This window comes from Corvus moneduloides, chromosome Z (genome assembly GCF_009650955.1).
Source record: "Corvus moneduloides isolate bCorMon1 chromosome Z, bCorMon1.pri, whole genome shotgun sequence".
Lineage (NCBI taxonomy): Eukaryota > Metazoa > Chordata > Aves > Passeriformes > Corvidae > Corvus > Corvus moneduloides.
Genome location: NC_045511.1, coordinates 9,786,656 through 9,808,434, shown reverse-complemented (window position 1 = coordinate 9,808,434; position 21,779 = coordinate 9,786,656). Strand labels below are relative to the sequence as shown.

The 21,779-nt window shown below is 39.0% G+C and overlaps 1 protein-coding gene across 1 annotated transcript in view; it reads right to left on the bottom strand.

Annotated features, from left to right (window-relative positions):
- Window positions 1–219: 219 nt before the first annotated feature.
- The window catches only part of HCN1 (hyperpolarization activated cyclic nucleotide gated potassium channel 1), a 207,241-nt gene continuing 185,681 nt past the window's right edge, over window positions 220–21,779 (bottom strand). The window contains exons 7-8 of the mRNA XM_032096554.1: window positions 4,745–4,909; window positions 220–3,192 (exon numbers count right to left, since the gene is read on the bottom strand). Coding sequence (XP_031952445.1) covers window positions 2,378–3,192; window positions 4,745–4,909 — 980 coding nt within the window. The 3' untranslated portion in view covers window positions 220–2,377. The remainder of the gene's footprint in view (window positions 3,193–4,744; window positions 4,910–21,779) is intronic.

Below are 21,779 nucleotides of genomic sequence, written 5' to 3'. Positions count from 1 at the left end.
TTTGTTTCTTAATCTAAGTATATATACATTCATACATACATATATATATATACGTATATAATTTTATACCCTGTACCATTTTTTTAAATTAACATACAAATCCTAGATATTGTCCACTCTATTACAAAGTCATTAAAAATTATTTATGGTTTCACTGAAAGACCATGTGAATTAATATTTCTTCATAGTGCTTAAAATAAAATAAAAATATATATAAAAATATTTTGCTACTAACCCCATTTCTCCTATTAAATGTAAACCTTAAACAGTTTTCAAGATCAGTATATGATCTTAATTAACTGACAGAATTTGTTAGCATTAAAATAATATAAGGGGTATTGTACTCATAAATAAATGGTCTTGCAGCGTATCCATAATGTTTGAGACACTTTTTTTAAACAATCATTTCCCCATTTCCACTCCAGGTCACTTAAATTAATGGCAGCAGCATGTTAGTGGGTTAATTACATTGATCTTTACTAGTGAATGTGAGTCAGCAAAAAAAAAGGAAGATTTTAAAAAATTTGATTTGATGTACCACTTTAGTAAAAGGTATAACAGGCAGCATGGGTTCAAGCTCTGTTAGCTTTAGAATATTTACTTGGCTCTCAAGTACATCTGGATTCACTGCATTACGTAGTTTGTGATGTTATTTAGTTTTTCCATGCATCATTAAACTCAGCATTGATGGGAAGAGAAGAACTCCTTTGCATTCACTTCCTTAACAGAGTCAGCTGGGTTTTAAGGAACAGAAAATATGCTTGTATCATATCCATAATGCTGATTTTTCAGTGAGTTAAATTATGACACATTTAGTTTCAATCTCTATTTAATGTGACAAATTAGGCACAAATGATTACGAATTTTTTTTTTTTTTGTGGATAAGATAATGTGAAGGTTTGAGCAAACAAAACAAAATGTTCACAAAACAGTATGCTTTAACCCTGCTTTCTGTCACCATTTCCTTTCTGCTTTGAAGACATAAAAAATAATAAACCTCATACCTATGGGCTATGTTTGACACTACATGCCTTAGGATATACTAACCATTTAATTACAATATACACAGAGCAAATCGTGCATTTCCAGACAGACTTGATGCTATATTATATTTATTTTTGTAAATTAACACCACAGTCAACTACAAAACTACAGTGAAGACACAGAAAGCACCTGAAAGTCTAAATCAAGCTGTGGTTTACAAATAATCCTTTAAATGAAAAACCTCACTTCTAGACTTAAACCAGAGATTCAAAGTCAGCATTATAGGAATTTTAAGGTAGACACAATTAATGAATGGTTATTATTGTCTAAGATACCGTAAAGCCTTTTCCTACTGACCAAACCTATTTTTATTGTCTTTTTTTTTTCAAAGCATGCATGGAATATTCTCAGATGCTACTGAGGGCAAGAAGAAAAGTGATGGTATTGGTGAAGTACAAGCGGTTTGCAGGATCAAGCGTACAATTTTGCATAAAACATTGCATGTAAAAGTAACACTGTAGGTTTTAAGCCATTGCATTACAATTTAACAGTTGTGTTGCACTTAGCTTTAACAAATTTTAAAACTGTAAATTTTGAAGTGAAAAGCGGAACCTAAATTCCTAAACAAAGACCTTGCAATGGTACACCACACAGCAGCTATTTTTGCTTGGGTCTAAAAAGTTATTTACAATGGCAATATTTAGTCTTTGAAAAGTCTTTAGCAGTGTGAAGATCAAAGTCCACCCAATTCTCTTAGACAACAGAAGGGTTGACATTCCATGAGGTTACAAACTATCCAGAGGAGTGCTAGTGCCTCCCTTTACACTGCAGGTGTTTGCAATATAATTCTTTTCCAATCTAAATTCCAATGGATGGTGCTAACATATGAAATGCAATGTGAAATCACAACTGAATTCTTCACGAGAAATTAACAACGCATATGCAATAAATGAAGTAACAAAGGTTTCAGAGTATCACTCAGTCAGTGCTATGTGTTAAATCGATTTTTTTTTTTTAAATATACTTGTTTGAAGTTTGTCATTGTGTTGACGATTTCCCCATGAAAACAGCCAATCCCATAACCAGAGAAATCTCCTAGGCTGATTTTAAGGTCAACACATTAAAAATAAGTAATATTAGAGCTAAATTTAATCTTCTGTAATGGTTGCGAAAAAGGAAGACATGAACTCAAACAAGTTTTTTTAATTGCTTTTATATATATATATTTAGGTATATATATATATATAAAACTTTTACATTCGTTACATAGGGCAAAGCTGTCTAAATTATTTTTCTCATAGTAGACTGCTGGGGCACGTTAGGAAACAGGCTAAAACAGTTCGGGGGATGGTGCTCGGTTGGTTGCAAGTCTGTTGCTCACAGTCACCAGGGATCATAAGTTTGAGGCGAACCGCGGTTTATCTCCCTCGGGCTCTGTGCTTAAGACTGTGGAAGAATCCCTTTGCAGCGGGGCTGCGGGCGGCGCGGCCCCGCGGTTCGGGGGGATGGCTCCCGAGGACATCTGCCGGAACAGCGAGACCCGCTGGGGCACGGTGGCCCGGCCGGCTGGGGGCACGCCGGGGCCCGGGGCGGGCTGCGGGAGGGAGGCGAGGGACTCGCCCACGGTGGGATGAGGCCTGGCGACCAGCGTGGAGATTTCGTGGGGTAGGGAGGGCTGCGATGCGGAGAGCGGCCGCACCTCCCGTGTCAGGTTGGTGTTGTGGAGGGCCTGGGTGCTTTTGTGCACCTCGTTCTTCTGCGCGGCTCCCGGCGGCGGCGGCGGCTGCTGCTGCTGCTGCTGCTGCTGCATGAGGGAGAGCTGCGAGGCGGTCGGCGAGGCGTACTGGAAAGTTCGGCCGGCCAGCGGGCTCTGTACCGGCGGGCTGCAGACGGCCGTGGTGTAGGAGCAGGGCGACAGGATGACAGCCTGCTGGGGCGGCTGCGTGCTGGGCGAGGGCGAGTGCAGGTTGGTGTGCGAGAGGCTGCTGGTGGTGTACACGGGAGGGGACTGCGTCCTGCCGCGCGACGACGAGGCCGACGTGCTGGAGTTGAGGGTTGGCATCTGCTGCAGGCTCACCGGGGCGATGGTCTGCACCATCTCCCTGTCGTGCTTCACGATCTGCTTCAAGATCTCATTCTCCTGGTTGTTGAAGACGCCGGTGTTGAGGTCCTTCTGGAACTTCTGCAGCAGGATTGAGTTCTTCTTCCCTTCACAGAGAGGCAGAAGAGTTAGTGAGGCTGGGGCGCAGGGGCAGAGCCCTGCTCTGGCTTTGTGTTTCAGCCCCCATCCCTGAGGGCTGTGTGTTGTAAAAACCTCAGCAGGCACCGGGGTGGCTGATGGGGGCACTGCTCAGCCGCCAGCCCACGTCCGCACTCCGACACCTGGCCTTTCTCTGCCCCCTCACTTGCAGTTTACTGTTACTACTACAATTTCATGTACGAACCATAATTTCCTGAACAACTGTCAGAAAAAGTTATCGTGCTCTGCATCTACATCATCTTTCTCTCTTGTTGCAAAAGTGTCTGAATTTCCACTGAACAGTTACATATTTTACAAGCACATCTGCCATCTAGCACATTTCTGGGAACTAGTTACTAGACATCAGTAACCAGTGTTTTTAATGGTTTGTGAACTAACATGAACTGATGGATAATGTGACACCTGCTTGGACAGTAAAGACAGCTGTACACTGTGACCGGATGTCTGCTTGATGGCTCGCAGTGTCTGTAAGATGTAGATACTATTCTGTCTACATCATCAGATGCACAGGAACACAATGGCACTCAATTGCCTTTTTTTATTTTTTTGATAAAAGACTACACTTCAGATGGGGTTGCTACTACGAGAACAGACTGGAGTTTTACTGCTAATATTTTTCAAGCATATATTACTGAGAGTTGGACTGCAGTTCAAGAGAGTCTTGAGAGACAAATTGTAGGAGTTTAATGCAGTGAGTTGATGTGGAGAAATCCTCAGACTGAAGTTTTGTTGTGAAGTTGAGAAAACACCACCTAACAGGATAAGTGATTTTTTTTTTTTTTGCCCGGCTGTGTTTTAAAAGCAGTGTCAGTAATGATGATCAGAGTGCAATTCTCCTGACCAAAGAATGTATGTTTTGCCCAGTTTTAGAGAAGTCCATAATACTGGAACAGCAAGTTCACACCTCGTGTTTTGATAATCTGCCATACCCTTCTGCCTTTCACTTGCATATTGTTGGCCTGGTTTTCTGATTGCAGGCAGATCTGAGCAATGCCAGTGTGCAGCCATCAAGGCTAGCAGTGCCCATGTTGTGAGGAAAATGAGAGCCCTGCTGCAAGGGATTAATTCACTTCAACAAACAAGGGGTTTGTGAGTGCTGAGAGGCTTCAGCTCTTCCCAGCATTATAGATGTCATCTGTAAGCAATTTATTTAGGAAAATATCATCTACTGCTTGTGACACAGCATAAATCCTATCAAGTGCTGAAGACAGCAAAACAAATCTACAGGATTAATAAATAATACTAATGATAATTAAAGTATGAAAAATAATCCTCAGAGGAGTACAAGAGCTTTCTAAAAGTCGGCGGTTTTTATTATTTAAAAATGAGATGGCAAAATTTCTTGTCTGCATACATGTGTTATTTATAGATCAAGAAAACATTTACTGCAGTATAACAGAAAAAAAAAACTTCTAAAGAGGGGTATTTTATCATGCAGCTCAAGGGAAAGAAAATGCAGAAGGGATTTAAGAATTAATCATATGCAAAAAAAATAAATACCTATTCTGTCAAGTCGATCAATTGCCACTGTTTCAAAGGCCCTTCTCATCATGGGGTACTCTTCCAGGACCTCATTGAAGTTGTCCACTGAGAGGGAGTACAGGCGACAGTATGTGTCTGCTCGTACACTGGCAGTTCGACGGCCCTTGGTCAAAAGGCAAATCTCTGGGGAGAGAAAAATTCAGCACACACTGAAAACAAAGAAGTTACTGAACCATGTGGAACTTTAAAGTTAGAAATTGACTGAGTGCTAAAAAGTAATAATTTAGTACACAGCAGCAATTTTTTCTACTTCTGCTTACATAAGGTTGCAGGACAGTTCTGAAGGTATTTGATTCTATTTTTGCTACTCTTGAAAAAAAAATTCATGTCATTTAAGAGCCCTGCCTATAGGTTTTCTGAGTCTGAACTCTGATTTTATCAAGCCTTTTTAAAATAGTACTTCAAGTTCTAAGAAATGATCCATCAGCTGTCAAACACAGCTTGATGACTTTGATTAACCAAAGTGCTGAATTAACCCAAGAGATTCTATTTATTTTCTTTTAAATATACAGCTGCCATATAGAGGATCAATCCCTTTAATCATTCACCAGATTTACTAAATGAATGCAATACATGATATCATGATATAATGATATTTTAACATAAGAGCTGTTCTGAGAAAAAATACTTGAAGCATGAATGTGCGTTCTGTTTCCTTGGGGTTAATGTTCTAGGTATTTTAGGAGAGAAAACTTACAAGTTTTGACTTTTTTTTCTCATTAGATTAAAAAATGGAGTTCATATGATTAGTCTAGTAGTACCTTTTCTCTGCAAGTACCCCCAACAGGAATTCCTTATTCTGGAACAGTGGAAACTAAAGCCATATGCAGAGTCCCAAGAAGCAGCCCCAAACTTTTGACTTCTAATTCTCAAACCCACATTAACAGGGTGACTGCATAGAGGCCAAGGTGTCTGAGGCTTGTAACAGCAAAACATATGGGGTAGAATATTTATTTGTGTATTTAGATTAAAATACAGAAAATGAGAAAGTTATTTGCAAAAAGTAGTGCTTGAGTTGATCCGCTTTTCAAACTGTGGGGTAAGAACACACTTAGAAATATCAAGAATTCTTGAGCTCAGGCAGGGTGAGAGAGTTTCCCTGCTCAGTTCCAGCAGTCAAGCGGTGCAAGTTCATACCTGTATTTAAACACTAAAGTAGGAAACTGTCTCCTACCTTGCTTTTTTCTCCATCACAGGCTCAATTTCAATCAAACTATCATTTTCAAGTGTGGAAAAACAAATAAGTAATTCTACAGACTTCAATTCTATGAAGTACCAACATAGTTCTTTGGTTTTTTTTTTTTTTTTGTTTTTGTTTGTGTTTTTGTTTGTGTTTTTGTTTGTTTGAGTTTTGTTGTTTTTGTTTTTTTGGTGGGTTTTGGGGGGTTTTTCAGTTTATTTTGGGGATTTTTTGTTTGATTTTTTTTGTCTCATACTTCTTCTTGAGGAATTTCCACATGCCACCTAGCCCTGAAGGCTTAGGGGATAAGATGCTTAAATTATAGTGGAAAAATCAAAGTAAATTAACATTGGACCTGTACTAGCACAGAATGTACTTAAACCCCAACAGCTCTGGGGAGAATTTATAGACACTACTGGGAGAGTAGAGTAGAGAATTTATAGAGAATACTGGTAAGAGTCTTGACCTAAAGTCACAAAACTCGATGCCCATGAAATAATGACAGTTTACTGTAAAGAACCAGCCAGGTATAACCGAAGTCAGTCCTTTCCTCTTCTCACTCCTAGCTTAGCCTGACCTCTTCTCTTTAGACAGAACCCATGGCATTTTAGTTACAAGAGAAGGACGTTTTGCCCAAAGGGAGCACTTAAATCCAGTCAATACCTGTTCCATTTCCTAAGATGTTAAGTCTCACAAAGAATAAAGTTTTACAATATGTGGTTGAATTTAGAGAAAATTGTCTGGAAACTGTGTGACTAATGATTACCTCTTGATTTTCAGCTCTCTTCTATTAAAAGTGCTGCAAACAATACAAGACACATAAAGAGGTGTTTTCTGCTACGCTCAACAAATACTTGAGTTTAAAAAGCATCAAATGCCCCAAACAAAACAAGCATCTCCTAAATATCTATCGTTCTGCAGAAAGAATTAGAGAAAGTACAGTTTTCATCATTAATAATCTTGACCACTTTATTGTAGATTGCTTAAACAAGAAGGATGGGACAAAACCATAAGAGACAATGTTAGATTTCATCACAGGACAATGAGACCATGGAATTTGTGGATACTACTGCAACAAATATAATTGCTTTTTTTTCCTTTTTTCATCTTCTATTATTCTTGTCAAGTAAGGTGAATGGAAAAAAATCAGTGAAAACTACCATCTGCAGACTCTGTCAAACCACAACTTCTGGTTGAAGAATGTATGTCTGGAAGGCTTTTATTATCTGTAATCCTACTAGTTAGATAATATAATGGGTCAGAAAATATATGACAAATATCCCAGTGCCAAGGAACTGGTCAGGGAGTGCATCTGTGGAGCCTGCCTGCTCAGGAAGAAAAGAAAGCTTTGTGTTCTCAAGTCCAGTTGAATGGTCTCATTCAAAAGATGAACTACAGTTTTCTTACAAAAAACCCACTGTGTGATTAATACCCATTATTGCATTTCCAGCAATGTTTCTTGACTGATTAGAACTGTATTATAGTCCCTGACACATCATCTATATTGCCTCGTTATATGTATCAATAGCATAGTTTGTAGTCTTTCCACAAGACTAAGGTGTTTGTTGATTGTATGTGTTAATCTATCAGCTCTTTGTTTGGAACAGACCCTCAAGAGTAGTAAGACGTAATATATGAAATCTTCCATACCTGGACCAGAGAGGAAGAACATAGAATATTGAAATGTGTTCCCATCAAACATTTGTGTTCATTTAAATAAACCAAAGTGTTTGTTTTTTATGAAAAGAATGAAGTAATGAAAATATCCATGACATATTTAAAATGAGTCTTAGCGACATCAAGTACACCAGGTGCCCTTATCAATTATGCTCTCCTTTATGTTCAATTTATTTAAATAGACTAGGAAATACAATAATAGCATAGGAGTGTGCAGTGAAACACAGAACGCATAGACTATTTTTAAACAGCTTGGACAAACAAGGTTCTCCATTAGCATAAAAATAAAGTGTTGGCAGGATATTACTCACTAATATTCCCATCTGCATTTGGCATGGTGCATTGCCTTCAAGCTGACACTTTCAGTGTGTCAAATACTACTGTCTTTACTTTCCAAACAAAAGAATTTCTTCAATTCTAATTAATAATTATGTATTAGGCTACAATGAACCTGTAATTCAATTCTGAATGCAAATTTTACTTTAATTAGTTAATCTCTTTGGACAACTGTTCCCTAGAACATTATGAAACAAATGTCAATCACTACCCTAATGAAAAGTGACTGTTTGAAAGCACTGAATGGTGCTAGAAACATTAATTTGTTCTTAAAGTCCATATTTAATGCAAATGTAAGTAATTCATCTGTGAAAATCATAATTTGTGGTCTGCTCGGATCAGGTCTTTCCCACAGAACAATACAGCCCTCAAAAGAATATGAAAATGGGCTCAAATACAATGTACTTTTTTCTGTGAAGACACTAAGTAAAAAGTGCAATGATAGAAGTCTGAAGTGAAGCTTGTTCCGAAAATTCTAATAATCAAAAGCGATCACCGATGTATTGGCTGCACACAAACATGGGTCGTGGTTTAGTGATGGAGTTGTAACGGCTGGACTCAATGATCCTAAAAGTCTTTTCATTGTAAGTGATTCTTTGATTCTATGGCAGGATTTCAGCAAGAGCATCAGGTTCAATTTTTGGAACACCATGGATTTCTAAAGAAGCTTGCCCATATCGGTATCTTGTAAAAGAGGGAATGCATAGGCTGTATTTTACTATTGCATTAATGTGAGACAACACTCCCCATAGAAATTCTACATACCTGAAAGACAGCTATAAGGAAGCCTGACTTCAGGAAAATCTGAACGAGTTAAGGTGACACAGCCCACAGGATGAATTTTAAAGAATTTGGATTAATAGGCCTTTTGTAAGGATCAAGTTTTGATTCCAACTTTCATTCCAAGGTTCATTGTTCTTATGGACTGTACTGATACTGTACGTGATAATTTTTCCCCTCCGTGGTTGCTATGTGATGCCTAAACACTTTTTTCTTCGAGAAATTAAGTGCTGTTTATGGATGTAGAGGAGATTGATCAGTAGCACCATGTACGATGTTGATCTCTTCTTTAGTCTTTGTTAGATGGGTAATGTATCGACTGGCCATCCTAGCAATATTTTCTGGTTTCCATTTTATACAGACTAGGAAAATTCCTCTTTTTACTCTGAGAAGCAGTACGGTTTATCTGAGAATGTATACTTCTCCATTCATCATCTGTTCATTTTACATATAAATTATATTCCAGATGTAATTACTCAACCTCATATGTCATATTAACATTTGACTAGAGATTAAAATCTGCAGGAATTAAAGTATCAATATAAAGTTGCCTTGCAGACAAAATGTGTCCTCAACAGATGAACTGTGTTGATAAAGGTAAGTTATAAGTCCAGGAGTTAGTGAGTTCACTGAAGGACACCAAGCCAGTTCTGTCTCCATGGATCACATTTTTTATCTTAGATGTTACACTGTATAAACAGAAAATTAATACAATAAATTACTGTATGTGTATCTTTGTCTTGCAAGGACACGAAGATCAGAACTATGGCACAAGTTCACTTTACTAGGTGCAGAAATTAAATTTTTGTAGTAATGAATAAGTGTATTCAACAGTATTTTAGCTATATAATGTCTATATTAAAAGAAATTAAAAACAACTAGCAGTTTTTATGCATTTCTGTCCCATTCTGAAGCTGTGTGATTTCCCATCATCTGTCACATTTAACATTACAGGGTCTAGTGAGATGTCCTTCCAGCTGAGGACAGCTGACTACTGCTCAGTTCCTCAGCAGGAAACTTGTTTCTTCTTTTAGTGGGCATATAGATTGCTGTGCAAATGGGTGAGCAGCTATTCAGGCTATTTGATTACTTCCAGCAGCAGCAGAAAGATGGAAAATCAAAGCAATTGAAAAGCTTGGGTCAGTCAGTCTAACAGACTTGGGAATCTTTTCTGAGAACAGGACGGTGGATTAAAATATTGTTTATTTTATAAAGAGCAATGAGTTACTAAACTACCGTAGACAAAACTTAAATATACAAGTGCTCTTTCTATCCACTCATCTTGTAAGACTTCAGAGTCAGCTTCCCAGAACCACCATGTTTAGGCTATTCTTATTTTCTAACCGCTCTTCATTACAGCAACTCCTTGGCATGTTACAAAGATCAATAGTTCTTTTACTTCTTTCAAGCTGCTGAAGCTGCCCACTGAGCAGAAGCGAGCTAACGGGCACTTTCTTGGTGTGCCAGTCACAGTAAGGGACATTCAGCATGGGGCACTCTGTTCCCAGCTTCACAACACATAGTATGAGTATAGTTGGTGGGTTTTTTTTGCTTTAGGAAAGGACTATATAAACTTCAAGCAATTAAAAAAAAAAAAATTAGTAAGCTTCTAGGCACCCTATTTTTTCAGAAATTGAGTGATTTTCCAGTTCCATGTTGACTTAAGCATTTCCAATACAGAAAACAGGGAGAAACTGTTTCATATGATAACATGATAACATAAGCATCTGTGTTTCTGTTTCCTTTTTCTTTATTAAACTCTGGAAAACATGAAATGCATTTATATTTTTTCCTCTTTTTTAATGTGTTCTTTTTATCTTTCAGGATATTATCACTAGGGTACAGAATGGTAAACCCAGAGGTATGCTTCTTTTTATTATAGTTACTTAAATAACTACCACCAGGTCTTAAAATTACTCAGAATGTAGTTTGAGCCAATTAAATGTGTTCTAAAAAATTCAGTTCTACATTTAAGAAAGCCTAAAAAATAGTCACTGCTCAAGAGGAACATTTCTGCAGCAAGGGAGAGAACTTAAGGAGGAAGAAAAATGGAGATAATTCCTGCCTTTTACAGCCAGATTTATAATCTGGACCGTCCAAAAGGAAGCCATGAAAAACCTGCAGTTTTTGCCTCCATGTTTACACTAAATATGGAACTGCAGACAAGTCAGTTTGAGTTATCAGGTACTGCCTTCATGACCTCTTCATTTACAAACTGACAGCAGTAGTTGTCTGTTGAGCTGCTTTCAGATATCTGGGTTCATCAGTTGGAGAGACGGTTCATAAAGCAGCCTGAATACATGACTGAGTAGTTACTATTTTGAAGAGGGACTGAAAATTGCTGATTAGAATTAAAAGCACCTTCTGTAATATCCCATGTTCAGTCTTTTGTCACTTTTTAAACTATTTACCCGAACCTAATTTAAATGTTTGTATTTGTAATTTGTGATAGCTGTTGCCCTTATTAGTCATCCTATTAAAAAACCCAAACAAACAAACAAACAAACAAACCCCAAACCAACCAACCAAAAACCCCATAGGTTAGTTTACCTGACATTTTTATTGCCTGTTTGTAGTAATTTGAAATTTGTCTCTGAAGACTGATACCTGAGCTCTCTGCATGTTCACTGTTTAATTTATCATATTTTATTTAATTTAATATAACTTTAGCAAAAGAGATAGCAAAAACTTATTTGGGGAAAAATTATTCCTCTGAAAAGAACTGCCTACATTTAATCGACCCAAACTTTGATAGAATTTCTATAAATTCAAATACTTAAAAAAATTTCATATTTATTTAGGGTTTGCCAACAACCCTGAGAGTATGTTCCTTTCTTTACCTAGCTCCAAATATGTCTTTTATGCCACTTACTAGGAGAAACCAGTTTCTTGTCTAGAAAGTGGAAAGTTATCTTACCAGGGACTTTTTATTTTCCATCCTGACCTCTCTTTGCTTTTTTCATGTGCAAGTACTGAAAATAGCTGTGGCCAAGTTTTCCGAACAAAAGCCAGTTACAGAAACACGGGATCACTGAGGTTGGAAAAGACCTCTTAGGTAATCAAGTCCCACCTTTAACTGAACCTCACCCTGTCAGCCAGACCCTGGCACTGAGTGCCACATCCATTACAAACATTTCTTACATCCTGCCTGTTTTCCACTCTTCAGTCAAATTCTTCTAAGAAAGCTCTGTTTAGACAGAACAGAAGCTTAGGATAATTTTATAAAATAGAAATGCAAGTGCATATTTTATCTTTAATGCTGTTTATAACAGAGCATCTATATGATTTTCTTCTACTTTAAGAAAATGTTCTTTCTACAAAGAGAGACGAAGATAGTCTATTTATTATTTTGTAGAAGCTCACAACTTTAATGATAATAATTTCATTTGCCTTAAAAAAAAATAATTAAACTTAGATTCTAAGACAATATGCCTGAATACAGATTTAGTTTTTATACTCACTGTGTCAAAGGCCAAAAGTGATTTTATGTAATTCATTTACTCCTACTTTTTTTCAGATGGATGCTTATTCCCTATTGAAAAAAGCTACTTAGTGCCTTATATATTCGGTGGTATGCTCTTGTAATCTTGAGTTTGGCAAACAATAACAGTTACAAATTAAACTATTCAACTTGAATTCAAGTTGGCTATAAAATATTCTTTATTAAACTTTTTTTTTCATTAAATTATAAAAAAAATTATCAAAGTTCCTAGATTATTTAGATTAAATATTTTAAATATTCTTTATTTAGATTAAATATTTTATCTAAACTCAAATATTTAGTTAAAATTCTGCTTAAAAATGTGTACTGTTAACAAACTTGAAAAATTAGAATTATAATTTATATATACTTACAGATTGCAAGACTTATTACTTGTGTTATTATTGCAAATGCTGTTAAATTTATGTTTATGTTTGCTAACTAATAAAACTCCTAAACCCAAATCAACCTCAATCTTTAAGCATAAAAGAGTAAGTTATTTTCATTCTATCTTCCTAAAAATTCTCTTGGACTTTTAAAAAGAATATTGGGTTTCAATAGCAAGAAGTCCTTCTGACTGATTATTATTTTCCATATAAAATATGGTGTCAAAAGAACAACACAACAATTTCTTGTCAACAAGAAATTATACAATATTATGAGGAATTGTAGCCTCAAAATGGCAGATTAGTCTGTGCCAAAAAGACATTTAAATTTTAGGCCCTCTTGCAGCCAATATTTTTAGAAAAATGTTCTATACTGTTCACCTGAAAAATGTTTTACAAATGAGTTGGCATGGAGATGTGGAGATCCTGCTCCCTTAAAGCATTTAATTATGTCCCTGCCATCAAGAATACGAATAATCGCACCTCAGTGGGGCTGCTTATAATTGACTATCTGGATTATAGTATGAATATTGAAAGACTTAATCCGCCACTCTTGAATAAGGAGTAGCCATATGCAGTACTTTTGCAAAATGTAAAATTATATATCATATCATATTGTCCATATGTAAAGCACTTCAACAGATTTTTTTCTATTTATAATCCGTATTATACTGCAAATCTTTTAAAGTATTCTATCAAAAGGAAGCACCTAGAGTGTAACCAGAAAAAAATAAGTGGCAAAATATAATCTAAAGTGACTCAACATTTCCCATAGTATTATTTTCCACTGCACTGGTCTAAAATATACTGACAGTTACTGTTCCGAAAGGGGGAAAAGCTCCATAAATAATAGGTAGGTCAAAGAAGTTCCATCTGATTTGCCTTCTACAAGCTGAAGCAAATGCAAGATAGAGTTTATTAGAATTTCAAGTGCAGAAGGATAAATGTTAAAACTGCATTAAATAATTTAAGCAAAATAAAACATTTAAAATTGAAAGTATTCCATGAACTACATGTTACAAAAAATAAACCAAAAAAGAAAAGATGCTATAATATGTCTCTGGGATGTTGTCTGGGAAGATGGCAATAAGAATCTGCTTTCTAGATAAATTTGCTAGATCAATGATGACATGAAGCACAGATAGTTATATCTGCCTTTGACTAACTAAAATAAAACATGTATTTGTGTCTTATTACAGTGCAAGAGATAGGTCAATACAGTTTCATATTCACACACAGTAACACTCATACATACATATAATAAAAAGTTTTTAAAAAATCACATTCATTTCTTCATGTTCAACATACCTGGAAAGTTGATGGAAAAAAAAATTAGCAGTATGAGTTTGGGTTAGTCTAAAAACTGATTTATCTACTGACTCCAAGTGGCATGATACCATTGGGATTTTCAGTGGAGGAAAAACAATGGGGAGGGGGATCTGCAACGGATACATCAAAAGTTGGGCAGCATGAATTGCTGTGCTTCTCTACTGGAAGTAGGAAACTCCTTCAACTAACAAAACCTCCATGGGGCTCCCAGACCTAGCTCATATATCTGCACTTTCTTAACAGTCAGTTTGGATTTCCCTAGCAATATCGGCATTCCTTTGGCTCTAACACAGTATCTGTTAAAAACAGAAAAAAAGGGGTTAAATTTCCTGGAACATATGTCTGGGCTGCTGCATGAAGGAAAGCCTATGTAAACACAGGTGGGAAAACAGATGGAGAAAGGAAAAGATAGCAGGGAGACCAGTCTTATCTTGTGTCCTTTGTGGTTGAGAGGAATTTTGCCAGTGACTACAGAAAAGAGCAGGATGAGACCACAGTGAACAGTCAGGCCTCTGTCCACCAGCAAGAAAGCAAATGAAGTAACAGCAGAGTCCTGAACATGTTCCCAAAAATCCCCCTTTGAGTAAGCTGTGCTGAGTCTTACTGGTTGGGTAGTTACTCCTTTCTTCTTCTCTCTGAAGGCATGTCAGCCCCACTCTAACGCACCAGTTTAGCATGGAGGCAGCTCAGCGCGTGCTTATCGGAAGCAGGACTGCTGGTCCCGAGCCCCTCCTCTGACTCCACAGGGCTGGTGGCTGCAGGGACACAGGACCTCATGAAACCACTCCTGCTCATCAAAGTCCTCTGCACTAACTTTGGGACAGCTTAAAACTCTTCTGTTCGCAGGGCTCACAGTCTTAGGCAAGTTATCAAATGGCTGAAAGCTGCTTTTCCCCTTGGTTCTCTAAGCAGGAGCCTGCGGTCTGTAGTGGAGTCCATGGGAACACCATCTGACTGAGTCTGGTGTGAGAGGTATGCAGAGAAGTGGAGGGTCACAAGGTATGAGGGAGCAAAAGGCCTTTCCAGAAGGGAAAGAGAAATTGCAGGGCCCGATCTTACTGTGATGACTGAAGTAGCCTTAAGAGCCACACATGGAGCCATCTGAGTAAGAGGAAGGAGATCATTGGAAAGGATTTATTTTATTAAAGCAAACTTCTCTTTAGTTTATTACACTCCTGCATGTTTGATGTGAGTAATTATCAGAGATTTTGAATTACTGACTTACATAATATTATTATGGACTTATTCTGAAACAGCAAAAATCAGAATTGTCGCACAGAAGTGGTATTACACCAGTTTCTATCAATATGTATTTGCATAGGTAAATTAGATTAGTATTACGCTCATTAGATATGTTAATAATTCTGCTCTGTAAAGCCCCAGTAAGTGATGAACTAATCTTTTCTATAAGCAAAAGACTCATATTCTTGTGCTTCATCCCTAAAGATGTCAAAGTCTTTGCATTTTGCCAATCTTATAGGTACAGTGAAGAATGAATCTGTTCAGTAATTCCTCCTGTCACAAGAAGAGTAATTTGTAATCCAATCACCTAGTACTGAGAGGAAAAGGTTCAACAGAATTGAAATCTGGCAATTTCCTTCCTACCATTTATTATTGAGATTATATCACAAATGCGTTCGAACTACCAAGATATTAAAGAGAAAGACAAATACGCACAGAGACGGAGAAAGCAAAAATGGGGGAGCTGTCATTATCCACTGCTGTGTACTTAAGTTTGTATTTTCAGTATTGTAAACTATAGATACGCATGACCTTGGACAAAATGACAAAAAAATGAAACAACTTCTTAATCACAACATCCTCAAAATACAATTGCTTGTATTTTTCACCTGCTTTCTGATTCTTATTCTCCATCCCAAGAAGGCTGAGTTCAGGTGTGTTGATCTCAAGCTTTCAATTCAGCTTAACTGCAAACACATGTGCAGTCAGGTTTTCCTACTCACTATTCAAAAGGGATAGGTGAAAGCAGCTTCCCACTCTTTTCCAGCTTCTGGAGGTTGTTCAGATGTGTGCTTCCCCCTTGCCTTTTCCTCCCTTTCCCATCAGTCTCATGCCCATGCTGTTCCCCTGCACTCTCAGCTCCTCTGTCTCCTATTTATTTGCACCACTCACAACCTGACTCCTGTCCACGGCATCCTCTCTCTGTTGATACCTATCTCACTCCCCACACTCTTCCTACGGTTTTGTCCTGTGTGTTAACATAGTCCACAACATCCATTCCTTCTCTCCTGACCTTCATTCACATGTTACTCACCCTACAGCTGGAAGGAGAAGATCATAATTCCTTGGATAAAAAATTGGTTGCATGGTCACATCCTGAGGGTAGCAGTCAATGGCTCAGAGTCCTGATCGACATCAGTGGCAAGTGGTGTCCCTCAGGCATCCATACTGGGACCAGTCGTGTGTACTGTCTTCATTAATGAAATAAATTAAGGAATCGAGTGCACTCTCAGCAAATTTACTGATGAATCCAAACTGAGCAGTGCGGATGACACATCTGAAGGATGGGATGCCATTCAGAGGGACCTGGACAAGCTCGAGAAGGGGCCCATGGCAATCTGATGAGGTTTAACAAGACCAAGTGCTGGTGCTGCACCTGGGTAGGGACAAACCCCAGCATCAGCACAGGCTGGGCATGAACAGACCGAGAGCAGCCCTGCCCAGCAGGACTTGGGGGTGCTGGTGGGTGAGAGGCTGGACATGCCCCAGCCATGGCACTCACAGCCCAGAGAGCCAAATGTGTCCTGGGCTGCATCCAGAGCCCCGTGGGCAGCAGGGGAGGGAGGGGATTGTGCCCCTCTGCTCTGGTGAGACCTCTGGAGCATTGCATCTAGTTCTGGGGTCTTCAAGATAGGAAGGCCATGGACCGGTTGGAACAAGTCCAGAGGAGGCCGAGATGATCAGAGGGCTGGAACATCTCTCCTATAAGTAAAGGCTGAGAGAACAGGAAAAGAGAAGTCTTAGAGGTGACCTAATTGTGATCCTCTGGTACCTGAAGGTAGTCTACAAGAGACAGAGAGAGACTTTTTACAAGAGCATGTGGTGAAAGGACAAGGGGAAATGGCTTCAAACTGAAAGAGAGTAGATTTACATTAGATACTAGGAAAAAATTCTTTACTGAGAGAGTGGTCAGACATTGGCACAGGCTGCCCAGAGAAGTTGTGGATGCTCTATCCCTGGAAGCGTTCAAGGATGAATACTTGGATGGGGCTCTCAGCAGCCTGGTCTAGTGAAAGATTCCCCTGACCATGGTGGAAGGAGCAGAACTAAATTATGTTAAACATCCTTTTCAACCCAAGACATTCTATGTTTCTATGATTCTAGGGTAATTTCTATTGAGGGCAACCTTATTTCATCCTGTGAGAGAAAATATGTATCAGTGTCAGTGGGAGAAGTTTCTCTTGTACTTGTAAAAGGAAAAGATGCCTCCACTGCTATGCTGATAGTGGCAGCAATCCCATTCCTAATTATGGGGAACTAGGAGCAAAACTTCTAATAATGGGGAGCTATTAGCAAACAGAAAGTAAAAAAATGAAAGAAGACATAAAAAAAATACACTGATGTTTCAAAAAAATAAGATATAGTTCAATTAAAAATAAATAAAATGGCTATAGAATATTAAAATCCCATGATTCTTCACTGGTAGCTGTGGCTTACATAATTTCACTGATGTAGAAATGACTATATAACTGCACAGTACAGTGAAAATTATTTTCCTGTATTCTTCCTTGTCTAATTCCTGTCCCTTTTATAAAACGCACATGAACATACATGTGAGGACAGGGATTCTAAGGAAAGGCAGTAAAAAAATTAGTGTTTTCTACAAATTCCAGCAAAATGGTAGGGGGAATATGGCCAATGAAACAGTACCAGAAACTGCTTTCAAATTCCTACTAGCACTTGGATATGTAGGGTGATAATGTCCTTCAACCAGTAGTCTGAAAAAAAACACTTACTGGGATGAAAATGAGCACTGTTCACACTGCTGGGCTAAATAATGCTCCTGCACGCAAAGTTCAAGAAGATTGTATTTATGAACGCACATCAAGGTCAAGGGACAAAATGCTCTTCCCACATAAATACCAAGAAACAAACCACAAGATCTCTGTGGTTACAGTCTTCTATTTACTCCTTCCCTCCCCAAAGGAGAAACCAGTGAGCACAGATGAGGAAGGAGGCAGACAGTAGTCAAGCCCTGATCTTTCTACTGTCATCACTTTGCATGTCCCTTAAAAATAAACAGAAGAAGTACAGCAGAAGTGTAGTCAGATTCATCTATTCCACTGGTGGTTATCCAGGCATGTTCTTTTTGAGAAGAATTACCCAGCAATGGTAAGGTTTATCTAGTTTCCTATTAGACCAGATCTATAGGGAAAGCTGTTTTTAATTTAAAAAAAATTAGGCAAGAGAATTTAAATGTTCAACATCAGTTTCAAACATCAAGATATTTCCTCTTTTTTACTGCAACTTTTGGTTTTCCAGGCTTTCATTCTCCCAACAGTCTCCATTCAAGTCACTCTCAAATACTGGTGATACTGCTTTGGTTCCTCTGAAATCTTGGCTTTCACACTAATCTCCAGTTCTCCCACAACTTAAGGGTTGTTGTTTTTTACTGGTAAGCTTTTTTACCTAAATATTTTTACTGATATAATGTTAGCACAGAAATATTTTACATATTAAGAGTTTGAGAAATGTTTTCCAAATCCAAGGCAGCATGCTGGTTGTCATGGGTTAGCAAGCATAGTCCCGGAAGTGATGTTCTTGCAAAGGGGTGCTTACAGCTTCCTCTGTGACCTGACAGAACCTATCAGCTCGCCAGTTTGAATATGGACAATTCTTTGAGCCACTTAAAGTTGTGACCGCCTCTGTGATCCACACTTAAGAATGGACAACCTCCCCCCCCCCAGCCCTCTCTTGTTTCCGGTGCTGGGACAGGTGGCTGCGGGCCCCATGCGGGGACTGGTGGGCCCAGCCCAGGCCCTGCTTGGGCCAGGCCACGGCCATCCTGGAGCCGATGGGCCCTGTTCCACCTGTGGAACAGCTCCCCCCCCCCAGCCCTGCTCTGTGCAGACGGAGCGGCCCGGCTCCCCCTCTCCGGTGTGGCCAAGATTCAGCTGAAGCTGCACCGCTGTCCGACAAAAGATCATGTGACCAACAGCAATAAGTGAAATTCCAGCTGCAAGACCCGGGTGAGATTGACCCTTTTAGTGCTGTGAAGAGCTGAAAACCTGAGGGAGAAGAAAGAGGAGACGCTTAAAGCTGAAATTCTGTTGTAAAGCTATGATATATCAGAGTACCTGCTGTAATTTCATGAAGGCATGGGGGGTGGAGCGTTCAACTTGTACTTGTGAGCAAAAGCACCTGCGCTGAGATAGGCAGATGCTGAACCAGCTGTAATTTCATGAGAAATTTGAACACGGAGAGATGGAAGCGATGAGGACTTTTGCTCCAAATGGAAAAGGAGAAGACCTCAGTTCGTAGAGATGCTCCCAGAGATAATCCTAGAGATAAAGATGAGGAGGACCCTTTGCTCCCAGGGAAAGGAGAAGGACCTCTGTTCTTAGAGATGAAATGCTCCCAGAGATGGGTGAAGAGAACTTTTGTTTCTGAAGGGCTCAACCTTAAAATTGTACCCCAGTAATTCAAGAGTGGACCCTCGAAAGCAGTTGTGGGAAAAGCTGCAAGTTGAGGGAAGGGACTCACATGCGAGCAGAGAACCAACCCGGGCGGCTGTCTTGTTGTGATAATGTTTTCATAGCATGGGCAAGAGAGACTCCTCTTCCTAAATGGACTGAACAAGGTTATTATGGAAGTGGTAAACAGGCTGAACATCTCAAGGGTTGTCTTTTTACATTGTCAGTGGGAGAAGGGAGAAAGGTGGGGGGAGGAGAAGTGTTCTGAAGGTGTGGTATGATTTTTTTTTCCTCTTTTTAAGGTCTGTTAATAAACTTCTTTATAGTCTTTCAAGTTTGGTGCCTGCTTTGCATTTCTCCTAATTCTTATCTCACAGAAGGTAAACAGTAATGAGTATTTTGGACCAAACCACTACACTAAATTGGTGTTTCTGCCCGGTTACAAACCGAACCCGCTACACTGGTGAAACCCTCCACTGAGTTCTGGAGGTAAGCCTACAAATCTCTCCAGAGTCAAGGCCCCGAAGTAACTCAGCTCTGGGGCATACCTGAAAGACAGAAGTTCGCATCTCTGAGCTGGGACAAGGAACTTTCAAATCATAAGACATTCAGAAGTTGAAAAAGCATCTGTTTAGGCATGGCACCCTGTCACCTGTGTGCCCTTTACTTGCTTCTGGGAGCACAAATGCTGATATTGATGTATTGTGTCAGACCTGGGAGCTATACAGATCTGTTGTTTTAAGTAGCATCATCTTAAACAGAGCATCAACCTCAGATTTCTCATCTCTCCATTAAGCAAAAAAGTGGTTATTTGTCTTAGGATTTGAATGGGGCCTTGCTCTTCCAGTTTATTATTTTATTACTGTGCAATATTTCTCATGTCTGCTTTGGTCAAGAAGCTTTACTCAGATTCTGATACACACTTCAGGGAAAGAGGGCATTCTCCAGAGAGATAAGCATGTTTGAACTATTTTTTATTTTCTGCTTTGACAATCCAAACCTTTTCAATTCACAGATATCTAATTTGGTGATTGTTTCCTCTCTTTTCAGCTGCAGTCATAGAATTATAAAATCATAGAATGGTTTAAGTTATAAGGGACCTTAAAGATCATCTAGTTCTAACCCCCCTGCCATGGGCTGGGATGACATTCACTAGATCATGTTGCTCAGGGCCCAATCCAGCCTTAAACACTTCCATGGATAGGGCATCCACAGCTTCTCTGAGCCAGATAGGTTTTTCTTCTCCCGAGCTAGAAATATACTTCTGGAAATTCACAATATATGGTGTTTTGCCACAACAGATCTGAACCACTCCACTTTGGATCTTAGGGCATTTCCTTTCTCAGCTTCTCTCTCCCTGTGCACTTGCCCCTCCTCACCTCTCCTCACCCCTGCATGCTACAGCAGCAGCTATTACCTTCCATTTGCCCCAGTAGCTGTCAGGCTTTGGATACATTACCATCCATTTTTGCAACACCTGTCTCATCCCCGCTACAGTTTGGATGGCCAAAAGTGCTTTGGTATGCAGTGTAATAAGTTCTTGTAGTGTCTGGATATTGCAAGTAGCTTATCTTTCTGTCTGCATTCCTGTTAAGAAGGGCAGCAGATGAACAGGATGAGCTAAATAGTTGTTTGCACTGCAACAACAGGCTGACAGTTATGTAAAATACTTTCATGTGCAATCTCCTCTTATCCTCTGCTGGTTCAGAGGAGTATTATGGCCAGATTCAGCAAGCAGGCTCTTGCAAACTCATTTTCATAAACTAGGGCACTGCTAAGCATAGAGGAGACCAAGACCAAGACCAAGGTTGCTCTGTTTCTTCATCCTCAGCATTTACCTTTTCTTTCTGCTTAATCTCCTGTCTTCAGCATCTACAGATTAATCCTGTGGGGTAAGCACAAGACCTCTTTACCAAAGCACTTCTACAAATACTGGTGATACAAATCACCTTGCAGAGGCTACTTCAGAGTGACAAGGTCTGTGGGCCGGATCAGGAGCAATTGCTTTAGCACATTATTCTAAAATGGAATTAGTTAAGTAACTCTGTAGCCCAATTCAAACATTGAGCCAAATTCACTTTTCTTAGCCTCCCCCTTCTGTATACCAACTAAATGGCACTGATTAGGCTTACAATTGAGCATTTTCTAAAAGGCGTTCAGGTCAGTTGTG